Source organism: Opisthocomus hoazin, chromosome 4 (assembly GCF_030867145.1).
Source record: "Opisthocomus hoazin isolate bOpiHoa1 chromosome 4, bOpiHoa1.hap1, whole genome shotgun sequence".
Lineage (NCBI taxonomy): Eukaryota > Metazoa > Chordata > Aves > Opisthocomiformes > Opisthocomidae > Opisthocomus > Opisthocomus hoazin.
In genome coordinates, this window is record NC_134417.1 from 67830847 (window position 1) to 67846738 (window position 15892).

The 15892-nt window shown below is 40.0% G+C and overlaps 1 protein-coding gene across 1 annotated transcript in view; it reads right to left on the minus strand.

The window, feature by feature from the left end:
• Window positions 1-312: 312 nt before the first annotated feature.
• VPS50 (VPS50 subunit of EARP/GARPII complex) overlaps window positions 313-15892 on the minus strand; it is a 96971-nt gene continuing 81391 nt past the window's right edge. The window contains exons 23-28 of the mRNA XM_075419332.1: window positions 11176-11324; window positions 9966-10062; window positions 9661-9819; window positions 7164-7285; window positions 2537-2726; window positions 313-1081 (exon numbers count right to left, since the gene is read on the minus strand). Of these exons, the coding sequence (XP_075275447.1) occupies window positions 962-1081; window positions 2537-2726; window positions 7164-7285; window positions 9661-9819; window positions 9966-10062; window positions 11176-11324 (837 nt within the window). The 3' untranslated portion in view covers window positions 313-961. The remainder of the gene's footprint in view (window positions 1082-2536; window positions 2727-7163; window positions 7286-9660; window positions 9820-9965; window positions 10063-11175; window positions 11325-15892) is intronic.

Below are 15892 nucleotides of genomic sequence, written 5' to 3' on the forward strand. Positions count from 1 at the left end.
CCTGAAAACTTCAGTGGGGTCACTGATGCTCTGACAAAGAGATTTCTAGGACAAATATGCAGCCAGGCAATTTTGCTTTGCTCAGGAACTCCCAGGTGTCTATAGCGGAGCAGGAAATTGTAATATTATCTTAGCATCAATCCAAAACTTCAGCCAAAAAACCATTATTCCTATTCCCCAGCATTCTTGCTTCAGAACAGGAAAGACTGGCAGAGGGTCAAAGGAGAAGTGATATGAAAGGAACAGTTCTAATTTCTACTGTAAATGACATTTTGCATTGTTGAATTCGGAAAAAATAGTCTCACAAAGAAATCATATTAGTGTACAGCATTTATTACCTTCTATTAATCTGAAGTCAATCATTTTGATATGACTAAATTAATTCTGAAATAAACAGATACGTTTAAATACATATGAAGATAGGAGGCTTTAACGTGAGAGTATTTAGCTGATCTGCACTCTTAATCCACATGCAAGTTACATCAACCAAATATTGTACATTTCCTTTCATTTTACACTGGTCCATAATAAAGCACATGTTCTGAGGGTGAAAGCAGGGAGGAAAGGAATCATATTTTCAAGTAGCCCACCCTTTTGTTAAAAAAGAGTATCAACTATATATTAAGCCAATGTGTTTTTCTCTGATTTTGATTTTACTTACAGTATACAGTTTTGCAAAATATACAGCTCACCAATGATACACAAACAGGGGCCCTTAACTAAGGGCAAGTAACAAAAACAAAACAAAAAAAGGAAGAAATACAACAGAAAAGAATTCTACAGATTGGAAAAGTCATATTTTAGAACATTACGCCACTTCAGAGTGTCTCCAATGCTGGTAAGAAAAGTCATGCACAATGTTTTTTTAAGAGAATGTTGTCATTAGTTCACGAGAGATTTGTCTGCGTGCTTCACATGAACAGAAAAAGGTGCAAGTCACAAGGAAAGTAGCTTTCTCCAGTTATCTTTTAGGCCTGTCTATGTCGTCAATAGCAGCTAGCAGCTTCTGTCTTGCCTTTTTGTTGATGTGGGACCCCAGACAAACATTCACCAGGTTGGCCAACTGCTTAGTGGAATATTCCTGGCAAATAAAAGCAGATGATGTTATGACAGAATAAAACACTGGACAAAGACAGAAAATTTAAAAATGCAGACATACACACTGTGGACTTTTCAACCGACAGAAGCAGTCAGTAAACAAGGCAGATTTAAAGTGGCAGTTAAGTCAGGTCTGGATATTTCTCACAGTTGAGGCAGAAGACAAAACTGTATTTTGCTACATGGCAGACTATAATGGAAAATGCTTACGACTTGTGTAGTGCTGGACAGAGTTCACAGAAATTAATTCTGTGAATACGTATCTAAATGTGAACACGTATCTAAATCAATTTTTAATGTATTTTCCATTCTTTGGGAGGTGTGGTGGGAAATACATATGCAAATGGGATAAGCTTTTAACACAAAAACATTTTTCTAGACAAATGTTGACAAAAGTCGACCTTTTTTATTTTGACTTCTCATTTCCAGTAAGCTTCTAAATACTTCTGTCTACAGGGTCTCCAAACAATGTTAATACCAGTACACGATAAAGGAAGAAAAAAACAGCAAAAATGTTAAGACAAGAATTCTTAACACCTGTCAGAACACCACATTTGCCAGTACTACCTTTATACTTAACACTATCCAAAATATAGCTTCCACCAGCAGGGTTAAACAAGAGCTTTTCCATGTAGGTCACCAAACAACGGCTCACAATCTCTCCTGTGGCTCCAGGTATAACAAGGAAAATTATATTAAAAACTTACTTCTTTCACCCATTTCTAGTGGGATTTAAAGTAATCTCAAAATACAGATTTCAAAACTCTCCATTTTCAAAGACTTTTCACTTTAACAATGGGCAGCTCCCATAGCATGTGACTATTCCTTATGTAGTCCTGTTGTAATTGTTAGGTTATGCTACCATGAAAGCATGCTAAATGCTTTCAAAACACAAATGAAGACAGCTCAGAGATCCATGCTGATCCTGATTCAGTATCATAAAACGAAGGAAGGAAAAGCAATGACTGTTGTCCATTGTGCCTTACATGAGTTAAAGCAAATAAAGGCAAAGTTCAACTTCATGGCATGATTTCAAATCATACTTCTCAACAATAAAGTTGTGCACTTTGGCATATTCCGAACTGCACACAAATGTTTTCAATTTCACTTCGCTCTAGTGCTCTACATTTTTGGATACAGTAGGTAGAGGTGACTGGCTTATACATCCTTCCCAGTCCTCAGATGTTGAATCAGCACAAACACATATTAACTTCATATGATAATAAATAAAATGAACATATATGTGCACACACACAATTATATTTATATTGCTTCCCAGTATATGTATTTTATTATAATAAATGAATATGTACACATATATGCATATATTCATTTTTAACACAGAAGCACTGATCATTTAGAGTTGTTAGCATAATTCTATCACCGTGGTGAAACTTCCCAACAGACAGTAAAAGAATTAAAAAAATTTAACTCTTACCCTATGTTCTTTTATCCAGCGTTCCATGTCATTTTCTGTTAGGTAGTATGCTTTAATGTAGGTCTCCACAAATTCTTTATCTGGAATAGGCCTAATGTCTGTTAACTTTTCCAGTTTCATTAAGAATTGTTGAAAGTCCAGTTGCATCAAGGCACGTCCTTCATTACTGCACTTCTTTACATTGGCATAACTGAAAAGAGAAACACAGTGGAAAGTAAAAAATAGAAGGAAATAAAAACAAATCTTACTTCTCAAAGTTGTTTACTTAGTCTTTTGAACCTTGAGAAGGAACATTATTATGGTTTTAAGTTAAAAGCAGACAAGAACTCCTGCTAGGGTGTCTAATGCAGAGTTTTATTTGCATTAGTGCAACGTGTTTTAGCTCCACTCACAGGACAGAACCTCACTGTAGCCAGCGTTGCTTAAAAAACAATGCTGCTCCAAAAGCCACTAAAAATCCTACATTAAGCAACTTACTAGAAGTGGGTTAAAAGAAATTAAATCAATGTTGATTGGCACACTACAGAGTGGCTTCAGTCAAGTGATCATGACTGCTGAAGTCTGGAAGATAATGCAGCAGTTTTAGGAACGGTCACCAGGAGCTTGCTGAATCAACAGTGTTATGGGTTTGTGTGGCAAGATTTTGGTAGCAGGGGCCTATAGGGGTGGCTTCTGTGAGAGGCTGCAAGAAGCTTCCCCCGTATCTGATAAAGCCAGTGCCAGCCGGCTCGAAGATGGACCCGCCGCTGGCCAAGGCCAAGCCAATCAGCGATGGTGGTAACGCCTCTGGGATAACATATTTAAGAAGGGGAAAAAAACCCGCAGTGAAGCAGCAGTCGAGACAGAGGAGTGAGACGATGTGAAAGAAACAACTCTGCAGACACCAAGGTCAGTGAAGAAGGAGGGGGAGGAGGTGCTCGAGATGCCGGAACAGAGAGTCTTCCCTTGCAGCTCGTGATGAAGACCATGGTGAGGCAGGCTGTCCCCCTGCAGCCCAGGGAGGTCCACGGTGGAGCAGATATCCACCTGCAGCCTGTGGAAGAGAGCCCACGCCACAGCAGGTGGATGCCTGAAGGAGGCTGCAACCCCGTGGGGAGCCCACACTAGAGCAGGCTCCTGGCAGGACCTGCAGACCCATGGAGAGAGGAGCCCACACCAGAGCAGGTTTGCTGGCAGGGCTTGTGACCCCATGGGGAACCCACGCTGGAGCAGCCTGTTCCTGAAGGACTGCACCCCATGGGAAGGACCCACGCTGGGCAGTTCGTGAAGAGCTGCAGCCCGTAGGAAGGACTCACACTGGAGAAGTTTGTGGAGAACTGTCTCCTGTGAGAAGGACCTCACGGTGGAGCAGGGGCAGAGTGTGAGGAGTCCTCCCCCTGAGGAGGAAGGAGCAGCAGAGACAATGTGTGATGAACTGACCACAACCCCCATTCCCCATCCCCCTGTGCTGCTCAGGGGGAGGAGGTAGAGAAATGGGAGTGAAGTTGAGCCCCGGAAGAAGGGAGGGATGGGGGGAAGGTGTTTTAAGATCTAGTTCTATTTCTCATTATCCTACTCTGATTTGATTGGTGATAAATTAAACTTTCCTTTTCTCCCCAAGTTCAGTCTGTTTTGTCCGTGACAGTAATTAGTGAGTGATCTCTCCCTGTCCTTAGCTCGACCCAAGAGCCTTTCGTCACATTTTTTCTCCCCTGTCCAGCTGGGGAGGGGGAGTGATGGAGCAGTTTTGGTGGGCACCTGGCATTTGTCCAGGCCAAACCAAAACAGCTGATCAGCACACCAGAGAGTGGCTTTAGTCAAGTGATCATGACCACCGAAGTATGGAAGATAATGCAGCAGCTTTAGGAATGGTCACCCGGAGCTTGCTGAACCAACAGTGGCAGCATCAGAGACAGGCACAAAGCTGTTTGTTCAAGACCACCCACACTAACCAGAGGATAAAGGGTGGCAGCACTCGGTAATCTCTGTGAGAAGTTCAAGTTTTAATGAGAGTACATTGACAGAAAACTGGTGACAGGTTTGAGCTCAGAGAAGAAGAGACAGTAGATGAACTTAGGGCAAGGTGATACCAGGAGGGACTGCAGTGGGGTGATAGGCAACAAATGAGGAAAATGATCTTTGCAGTTTTGTAAATGGATAAGAAATTGCATTTGTCAAGATCAAAGGAAATGACACCGCAATGCCCTTAACAGTGCCAATTTCAGCTGTGTACAGGGAATAAAAAAAACTTTGGTCTGGGGCACAGTGTCTTAACAGACTTAATCCAGCTCACCCACAGGCTGCTGCTACAAGTGACAATCCTGTCCCGCTGTTTGCACTCTTCCTTTGTACCAAATTTAAAGCCAGCTCAGTCTTCCACTGGTTGGTGAAGTTGATCCTAATTACTATGCAGTCTCTAAATTATTAGGCCTGATGCAAATGAGGCAGCAGAAACATGGAGCTGGAAACTGGATACACAGCAAGATCAGGTTAAGAATCAGAAGAAATTGCACCCTTACAGTTAGTACACAGAAAGAATTTGCAGAATGCAAAAATAACAGAGGCAAAAAGAGAAAAGCACCAAGGCAGAAGCCCTCTGGAGCTCCGAGGAAGACCAGACGATGATTCTCAATAGGACATACCAAAGCACTACACAAAGCCAGATGGGAAACAGGTGAGAACATAGAACTAGGAGACAGGGAAGGGCAAAATTTACAGAAGGATACGGCTGACTGTACTGGAGATGATTCTTTATTCAGTGAAGCGCCTGATGAAAGCAACTTCAGTTGACTGACTGACTGGAGGAGAAACACCTCCTTCATGGCTTTTAATTCCATACCTTCATGGAATTCAGAGATGAAAGAAGTCATGAAGGTATGCAGACAGTCAGCTGTTCAGAATACCCTCCTTCCCTTTGCCCAGTGGCAAAAGAAACTACAAGACACGTGAGGAGAAAAAAAAAAGAACTGGGCAAGAAAGAGAAATTACCAGCAGATATTTGGGAGGAGATAATAATGACTGCTCTTTACACTCTGAGAAAGGGCACAGGACAAATCATATCAGAAAGGTATTCCCAGTCCACTTTGACCAGTCAGTGTAATGCTTAGGTGAAAGTAAGGGTGAAAGTTTCATGGTAAGGCCCCAGTCTGAACCAAAACTGCAGCACGGAACAAGACATATGATTGATGATCTTCACAGCTAAGAATTAAGTGGTTTGTGAACACTGAAGTCACAAAAGATGAGTAAAACTGGGAAGGCACAAGGGCAAAGACAGAGGAGATCGGTAGCGACTGATTGTGTTATCCACTTGAAAGGAAAGGGGGATGGGGGAAGGAAAAGACAGATGCTTTTGTTCCATTGCTTTTGATTTGAGGCATGGTAAGTGGAAAACAAAATTTCAAAAAGAAAAGATAGTTGTACAGGTCATATGTCATATAAAGGAACTGAGAAGCCAGAGGGAGGTCATGGCTGGATTTAGTCTCCCTGAAGATGAAATTGATCTCTCAAGAGACTGCAAAAGGATGGCATGAGAAGAAACGGGCATGAGTTTAAAAATGATGGCTTGATGGAAGCAGTGGAAGCTGATAATTCTTAATATACAGCTAGCACTCAGAAAAGAAGGATGCTGTTGAGGTCCTAAATTAGAGCACACAACAGGAGAGTGGGATGGAAAGAAGTAAAATAGGTAGCAGGAAGCGCATAGGGTAAAGATAAACAGGAAAGAAAGATGGAAACATATGTAGAAAGAGTGGAAGACAAGCACATATTCTATGATGCAGAAGAAGGTGTGATGAGAGTCCAGACACATGTAGCAAGGGCACAAGAGCACAAAAACAAATGCAGCTACAATACTGACTCTGAAAAGACTGGGACACTGCTTAAGAGGGAGAGATGAGCAAGGTGTAGCAGTTCCTGACTAATGTGCTTAAGCCTCTATTTACCAATCCAACTAAGACATCTCTCTGCTCCTGATGAATTTGGAAAAATCCTGCTCCATGGCTACTCTAAGATAACTGCTAGGGTTGACAACTCCACCTTTCTTCCCAGTAAAGACAAATGGCATCACCATAGAGATGCTGACAATTACACTTCATCTTTCTTCTTTGCTCTGTCGGGAAATGATAATTTTCATATAGAAGTTTCTTTGAAAGAGAAGTATGTTGTTTCAAATGCTTCAATAAAATACTCAGACAATGCCATTCTTCAGCTGTACTTCCGTACAAGACCATCCGCTTTAGGCTTAGGGCCGTACCATACTCCATGAAACAACTGCTAAGGACCATGTTAAACTGGATATTAGGAAAAATTTCTTTACTGAAAGAGCGGTCAGGCACTGGGACAGGCTGCCCAGGGAAGTGGTGGAGTCACCATCTCTGGAGGTGTTCAAAAAACGTGTAGACGTGGCACTTCAGGACATGGTTTAGCAGGCATGGTGGTGTTGGGTTGACGGTTGGACTTGATGATCTCAGAGGTCTTTTCCAACCTTAATGATTCTATGATTCTGTGTTCAGCCCTGTTATTTTTCACACTGTCCAAAACTGCAAAGGCTTACCAGTGCACTACAAAATTAGAACTTGTAATTCCATAAACCAGACCTTATCATTATAGATGTATTTACCCCAAAGCAAGACTTTCATGAACTACTTACCCTTCCACGAGTGTTCTATTGGCCAGGCGTATGCAGTGCTCCCAAAGGATGTTGGAGACTGGCAGTGGAATACGGACTCTTTTAGACACCTCGTTCAATCTTCTGTTAAATTCTTCAAATTCCTGATGAAACAAGAAATATCATTACTGCTTTAGCATAAAAGGGATCATAGTCTGCACATCCCTAGCAACAACAACAACAAATCATTAGAAATGCACATGAAAGAGAATACTGCAAAATAAGAGCAAAGCAAGGAAGCTTAAAAGGCACAGACTGTAGAGACAAGCTTAATGTGTGAAGTAGAAAGCATGCCGCTTTCTAGTATATCATTCACAACATTACCTCAGTAATTTTTTTAAAAAAAGGAAATACTGCTCGGTTCCCCATAGGTGTAGTTCTCTGTGAAACTGACACCTCTCAGAATTAACCAGGCAGCTCATCTTTCAAATGCCATTTTCTTTGGCTCACTCCCTAAACTCATCTTTAACTTTTTTTAAAGTCAACATACAGCCACTGAAGAAAATCCAGTGATGATCTCATTATTCCTCTATCCCATCAGCTTTCAAAGACAAGCTCAGAAATATTGTAACCACTTTTCATTCTTCAACCATTTGCAGTAGATAGTCTCCTGGTGCTTTAAGAGGAGCTGAGAGCACCCACTGAAAAAAGTCCAAATCTAACAGTTTAGGAGCATACTGCAATGCTACATAACAATTCAGGTTGAGGGAAGGCACCTGTTTCCGCCTGAAACACCAATGGCCTGAATGGATTTGAGCTAGTCATAACTGGACGCAATTACTGCTACAATGATTTTGTGAGTTAAAGTGAAATAGAAGTGCGCTGCCAGTGACAAACACCTCTATCATTTAAAAAAAAGTATCAAATGACTTAAAAATAAAACAGCGTTCTCTGTGTAACCAGCAAAATGCTGTGTAACCAGCAAAAGCAGTTTGTACTGCAGCCTATTAAGACCACACTTGCCCAATAAAGTGCTTTTATTCCAAGGGAGTTCATACAGGCGTTTTTTTCCTCTTCCCCTCCCTGCCCCCCTTTTTTCCCCTATGAAAAATTCAGTAAGTAAATCAAATCAGAAGTGAATCTCAGCAACAAATTTAACCTAGTATCTGACCAAATAATTGGTGTGTAACACAAATTTTCTGAAAGAGGAATTTCGCAAGAGGAAACAGGGTACCACAATGTCATGCTTTAACCAGCATACAGCTCACTCTTCTGAAGACAAAGATGCCTAACACTCCGTGCTAATGCATGTCTTGAACAATCCTCTTTCCCCACTTTATCTGCTTCCATACATACAATGACTGAGTATAGAACTTCGCATATCTGTGCACATGGCTAAAAGTAGTTAGATGTCACATTAAAGATTCTGCTTACACCTGACACTCCTGGAGTCCCAGCGTACTCACCAAAGAACTAATTGCTTAGCAGTAATCTAAAAGTTTCTGTAGCAACTATTATTAGCTGTATAACATAGGCCAGAAATGGTTTTAAATGGTATTAGCCCTGATTGTCCTGAAGCAAATTCATCAGCAGTTGCACACTCACAAAAGGAAAAAGTTCTACTGCAGACACCAAACATTCTAAGTACAAGCTGATTTCAAAAAGTCATGGCAGCATAAAAAAGGGTAGTCACAAAGATTCAGTCAAATTCAGCATCCTGTATCAGATTCTCCCTTCTTTGCATTGATTTTTTTTTAAGCAGAGAACAGCTACAAAGTACAAAGGTGTAATCAAAACTGTCATTCAACACAGATGCATAACTTCTTTCTGTGATACATACTTCACACATCTTTAAAATAAAATTTTCAGTTTCTCTGTAAGAATTAGTATAATTCTACCACTGCCAGAACTTTCTTCTAAAGACCTTTAGAAATATCACTTAGGCATAGATAAAAGGATGAGAGAGGGATTCTCCAAGAACTGGTTTTGTGTGCCATAAAACACAGCAACTGTATAACTACTGCAACTGAATGCAATTGAGAAGTTGGGTGAATAACTTCCCTTTGACCTTCCTTTTCAAATGCTAACTTCTAAATATAGCACCTTCAATTAGAGCACAATCATTATCAGTGCTAGTTTGACCTACAGCCCCTACAATACATCTCAAAGACAATCGTTACAATTCTGTGGAACACCAAATAGCCATTGTTAAAAAAAAACACTATCTCAAGCCACTGGATTTTCTTCAATGTCACTCAATTTACTACACATTTATCTACCATTCAAGATTCAGACATGAAACTCACTGAACTTCTGTGGTCAACAATTTCACCCACCACGTACTCAAAAAATCAGCACTGAAAACAATCTGCTAGTGGCAATAATAATGAAAATTCTGGAAAGACCTCCTTATAATAACTTATCATTTGTCAGGATGCCATATCGCTCTAACCATCCTACTTCAACAGTTTTAGTGAAGTATTACAGTAATTTAATGTTTATATAAACTCTAGCACACCGTTTCCCAGAAAGTATTCACCTTTAAAAGAGCATCTACATATATATTGTGTTGTGACATTATTTCCTTCACATCCCATTTCACATTAGCCATGAGAAGCAGCATTTGTTCATAATCAATGGCTTTAGCAGCAACAATCCAATATACTGGTTTACGTAGTTCACTGGCAGTTGACACTGTCTGAAACAGAATACAAGTAAAATTCAGTTCAGTAAATTTCTGGCTAATAAGACCAATATATTACTAGATGTACAAGTATTTGCACCATATTGTACAAGTTTCAGATTTTCTGTTTAAAAAATAGCTGTGAATTACACAATTCTGACCTGAGAATAGAACTGCTGAAGAAAAGGCTTCTTGGCAGCTGGCATCACCGCATCAAGATGAGGCTGAAGAAACTCAAACTGCTCAGCCAGAAATACCCTTTAAAAGCAAAGAAAATGTACTGTGAACTAAATGTAGCATTTGGCATGTCTCCGCAGGACTTTTACTCTACAGTTGACATATTTGGCAATAATGATACGTAACCTTGGAAAATTTAATCCTGAGAAGAACTGTACCAGTTTCATGCCAGCATATCAATGAGTATTCTCAATTCCGACAATTTTAAAAAATTATAGCAAACAAGAAAAAGCTTGAATAAAGAGACTAAGGCTTGAATATTCGTGTTTCTACTTTACTCGGGATACGCTGCAAAAGTCTGATCCACAGTCTAGTAAAGTCAGTGGACAAGACTCCCATAATTTCCATACAGCAGGGCAGTCAATGTTAATATTAATAAATCCATGTCAGAATTCCAAAAAAACGCTCCTAATTACTTATATACTAGTGAATCTTTAAAAGATAGAATATGAGATCAAATCCTCTCTCAGGGGTAGGATTTAATAACAACATAACAAAGAAACACATTTCTAACTAAGCATAAATCAATGCAAAAGAAAATAAACTCCTTTGAAAACACATTTTTAAAATTAATTTAAAAATGAACTTCTAATCTTTAAGTGTCATCTTGTGTGTGGGAAAAAAATAATTTCTGACTCTTACTATTATTCTGACCAAATAAGAACTACTTTGTAAGTTATGCATTACTTGTTCTTTATAATCTCTTTTTCGCAGGTAAACTTCTACCCATGGCAAAGAACACTGCAATCCAAGCCCAACCAATATGAACTAAGCAGTTTTGAGTCTCAGCCATCAGCATTTGAGTACTTAATATAAGGTTTAAACGAACCATACACGTTAAATACCCCTTTAGCCTCTTTAAAATTAAAGATTTTTCCTGTTAGATTTGGCCTTGTACTGTCACAAATTACTGGACCAGCTGCAGTAAAATTTCATTGCATGAGCTTGCAGGTGGTTAGACCAGATGTCCCACTGTCTTTAGTTAAGAAATTACCTCTATCACTCATATCTAAAATCATATTGAGAAGTAGGAATTTTCGACCTCTCAAGAAGGTTTTGGCTTGTAATCACAATCTCTTAAACAATCCATAGCTTCCAGTGACCACAAAATGCAGTGTACAGTAAATAACCTACAAGGATTCTGTGGCCACCACTCTCTCTGCCAAACCATACAGCGAATTGCCAGACGTCAAAACTACGAGATGACTGAGATGTGGGCTTGGCACCTTCTCCTTTCTCTCTTCAGCAGCTGTGAGAGTTCCTGGGGGATCAGCAGAGACCTCCTAAAACAAAGAATTAAACAACTGAAAAACCACAAACACAGCAAGAATGGCTCCAGCCAAGCCGTTTCAGATGACAGGTAAGATGAAGGAACATTTCTAATTCTAAGATGTAATTTAAATCAAACCTGAATTAAAAGACAACCATAGAGTTTTCTATTTGAGTAGCATGGTGTTCAAATAGGAGAAAAAAAATCACACCATATAGATCAATACCTGTCTCAGGAAAAGAGAAGACAGAGAACAAATTTCTTACTACACCTTAATGCCCATACACGCTTTAGCCCATCTGCCTACTGGGAGACTGACGACTTCACCCCTGGAGACAGTTATCTTCAATCTGACAGCAACCAAAGACACAGACAAATCAAAGAAGTATTACTTATGCATGGGCTTCACTGCTTATGTGAGCTGTGGCCAACTTAGGTAAAATACAAACGATGCTTTTAAACAAGTTCTCATTCCATGAAAACCTCTATCCTGCCGATGTCTTGACTGTAGAAAGCAAGGAAATATTCACATTATAGGAAAATAATAAGAAATAGGGTACACCAGTGCCCTGTTGCAAAACTATATAAAAAAAAAAGCAGAAAAAAAACCCCATCAAAACACAGCAGAAAAAACATTTTAAAAGGAAAAAAAGACAAGGAAAAAAAAAAGGAAAAAAAAAAAGAGGGAACCCCCCACCTCTACATTCGTGGAATGTAAGCACAAGTTACAGCTAGAAGAAGAATCACAGTAGGAAGAACTTCCCAGAGCTACCATATTGGTCTAAGGACGTACATAAACAGACATCCTCTGAAGCTTAGCTATTTGTCAAAACCACATCTGGACATGAAAACATAAACATAGTTCTGGCTTTAGATTATATCATGCATTCTGCTTACACACAGGCTACAAAAATATGCGAAATGCCACAAAACAAAGGTGATACAGAATCCAGAACAGGCAAAGAAGGCAGGCATGAGAAGTAAGAGGCTTCCATGACCCTGTGATAGAAACTCTGTGGCCAGACAAGTGCTACAACAAATCAGCCTGTTCGTAGGGAATGAAAATAAATTTGAGCAATAACACAGTGACAAAATAGTGATAAAAATAATTTCTTCAAAAGCAAGATCATGTGCACAACATGTCTGCTGTAAAGCAACGTATGAACATACAACCAATATGACAAACATAATGCTTAAACTTCTGGTCTCAAAAAACAAATTAGCATAATTCTCAGATTGCTGTAAAACTGGACAAAGATGAAGCCAAAACCACGATAATAAATAAAGCAGCTTTGCAGTTTGTTGTGGGTTTTTTTTTTTCTCCCCTCCCCGCAGCTGGAGACAGAAATAAATTGAGAGGAAATTACAGTAAAAGTAACTAAAGAATCAGGAGCAGGAGGAAGAAAAACAGACTCAAGCTGACCACATCAGTCACCGGGAGGTTCTTCTAAGGCTTCACAGCAGAGAACAACTGTGAGGAGTGACACAAAATAGAATAATTGCTATGCACGTGTTTTTCAGACAGTTTTGCCTAAGAATAAAAGCAGAGCAGTGAGCACTAGAAACACTGATGGAACTAAATGGTGGTCTAACTCATTCTGCTTATCAGGATTGAGACAAGAAGAATATGCCTTGTAGATCTTGAAAAGCCAAGAGAAAAGATGCTGCACAGATGATTTGATGAAAAAGGAATAAAAAACAGGAAGGTTATTCCGGTAGCAAAATGTCTGACAGACCCATGGTGGTTATACTGCAGCAATTAAAGGCAGGATAGGCGAAAATTGATTATGTCAAAATGTGTAAGGACTTCATGAGAATTTAAGTGATACAGAATGAGCAGAAAGATCAAAAGTTTGTTGCTACAGACAAAGCAGCACCAGAATGTGTTTACTGCTTGGATGAAAGCCAAGCCAAAAGTGACATTAAGAATACAAGACAACCGGGAAGATAACAGTGCCCAGGCTGTTAAAAATGGTTTGAGGTGTGGAGGGACAAAAAGATCACAAGTTCCACTTTAACCATCCTGGATTTTAGTTGACAGTTGCCTCCTGTGATGTGACAGCCCAGAGCAATAAGGAGCTGCTGGATTTGCTAAGCCAGAAAGGCTCCCTCAGTTCTGGCTCTCCCAAACACAAAAATAAAGGTGGGCTACAGCCAACAGAACAAAGTGCAGATTGGGAAAGCGGAGTTCTCTATACCAAGGGTGAGGAAAGTATCTTCAGACTTCCGAAAAAAAAAAATTTTGTAACAGGTTACAGAAGCAGAAAGCAGATAAAGCAGGGAGCGTTGAAGCATCCCCACAGAAATTCTGACATTAAAAACAAAGACTGGTACCGAGCAATACCATCAACACATCATTTGTAGCTCTAAAAGATCACACAGAAATAAATCAATGAGTGGAAGATAAAACTTCTAAAAGAAGCTTATGGTAAATGCTATCAGATACAGTTGCACCAGGCATGGGATTGATTATAAAGGCTAGCCACATCACTATGTTATTTGAAAAAAGATTTTTCTTTGCTCTGATCTGCATTCACTTTCAGAATTTGTAATTAAACAGGTCGGACATTTCACAATACCATGAAGTCTGCATTCTGCTGAGTCTATCAGAATGGATAAGCAAGCCAAAAGATATTTGCCAGATATTTGCTAAAACTCACATAATGTCTTTCAGGCAGCTCTGAAGCTACCTACCTATCACTTCCACAAGTATAATGCACAAAGGCAATAACATCTAATCATCTAGGCATAATGGTCAATTCCTTAAAAATATTAACTGAGCCAGAGACACCACTGAGCAACTATCAAAATCCACTCTTTATCTGCCTTCTCTTTTTCACTTCATGTCATTCTCAAGAAAAACCCAAAACAAAACAAAAAAAACGAGAAGCGTTGAAATGTTTACACATGATAAAAAACCACACCTACAGCCCACCAACCAATTCTCTATTCTTAGGAGAGACAGTGAGCCACAGAGCTGGGGGAAGAGTATCAGTGGTAAAGATTTAAGCATCTTTGTTCCTTTCAAAGACTAATTACAAGTTATGTAAAACACAAGTATTAAAGACTTCATTTTGTGTTTAGCACACTTCAAAGTTCCCTGTCTCTTTAGTATTGAGATGCAATTTATACAACTTTTTTTTCTACCTGCCTGCTTCCTATGAAGGTAGGTATCTTGTGAACTTTGTAAATGCCAGAACTGTGTTGCACCTGAAGACACAAAATGTGAATGAGGCAACTGGATAAATCAAAGACATGCTTGGGTTCAACCAGGGAGTCAAGCTCTGGCTCAAATACACTGGCCACAGTACGAGCGTTTCATTCTCCTGACTTCTTCTAAAAAGCAGGTATTGCAAAAGCATGTTGACAGCAAAAAGGAAGCCGAAGGACACAGCCAGTGTGTCAGTCCCCAAGAAAAGCACAAGATCATTCTGACATGGTTTTAGTAATGTATGTGTTTTTTCCTCCAGCTTTCATTAACAGAAATGATCAAATGATTGAAAGTAGCAATAAAGGGGCAAAACATTGGGGCTGGAACAGGAAAACAGGCTACAGACTATTTAAAGAAATCAGATGTTTTGCAATGAACAGGACTTGTTAAAGTCAACCCTTTGTAAGCACAAAGCTTACAAAGCGGGTAATCTTGACTCAGCCCTTAGAAAACTAAATCCAATCTAAAGAATGTAACCCACTACAATGATCACCACTCAACACACTTTAAGAGAACAGATCACTACAAACCAAACAGCAAACCATCTTGAGAAACCATGCTATTAATTTTCTATTTATTTACAATCCTTTGCAGGCAAGTGATACCTTTACAGCAGTATGAAGTGCCATTGCAAGGGATCCCCAAGCTTGCCAACACTAACAACATACGCAATGCGCACCAGCCCCAGAGCTGAGTTGATCAGCATTGCCTTGCGGCAGGCATGAGGTTTCCGATTTCAAGACTGAGGATCCTCCGTGCTCTTTGTCACAAAATAAGCATATCCCCAACCTCAGCTGGGTCAGTCCCACTGACTTCAGTCAATCATTCCAGTCTACTTGGGTAATATTGTCAAACAAACAAACGAAAAGTTGTATGAAGAGCTCTAAATGAATAATGTGAGGAAGCAAAACAGCTGCAGAAGACCTAGCACATTTTCAAAGTGCTTGTCATGTCAGAACTTTCTTTTGTATACACAGAGTTCTCTTCCCTTGACTTCAGTGAAGTGGATAGAGAACTGGCTGAATGGCAGAACTCAGAGGGTTGTCATCAGCAGCGCTGAGTCCAGTTGGAGGCTGGTAACTAGTGGTGTCCCTCAGGGGTCAGTACTGGGCCCAGCCTTGTTTAACTTCTTCATCAACGACCTGGATGAAGAGTTAGAATGTACCCTCAGCAAGTTTGCTGATGACACCAAACTGGGAGGTGTGGTAGATACACCAGAAGGCTATGCTGCCATTCAGCGTGACCTGGATAGGCTGGAAAGCTGGGTAGAGAGGAATCTGATGAGGTTCAACAAAGGCAAATGCAGGGTCCTGCACCTGGGGAGGAACAACCCCATGCATCAGTACAGGCTTGGGGCTGACCTGCTGGAC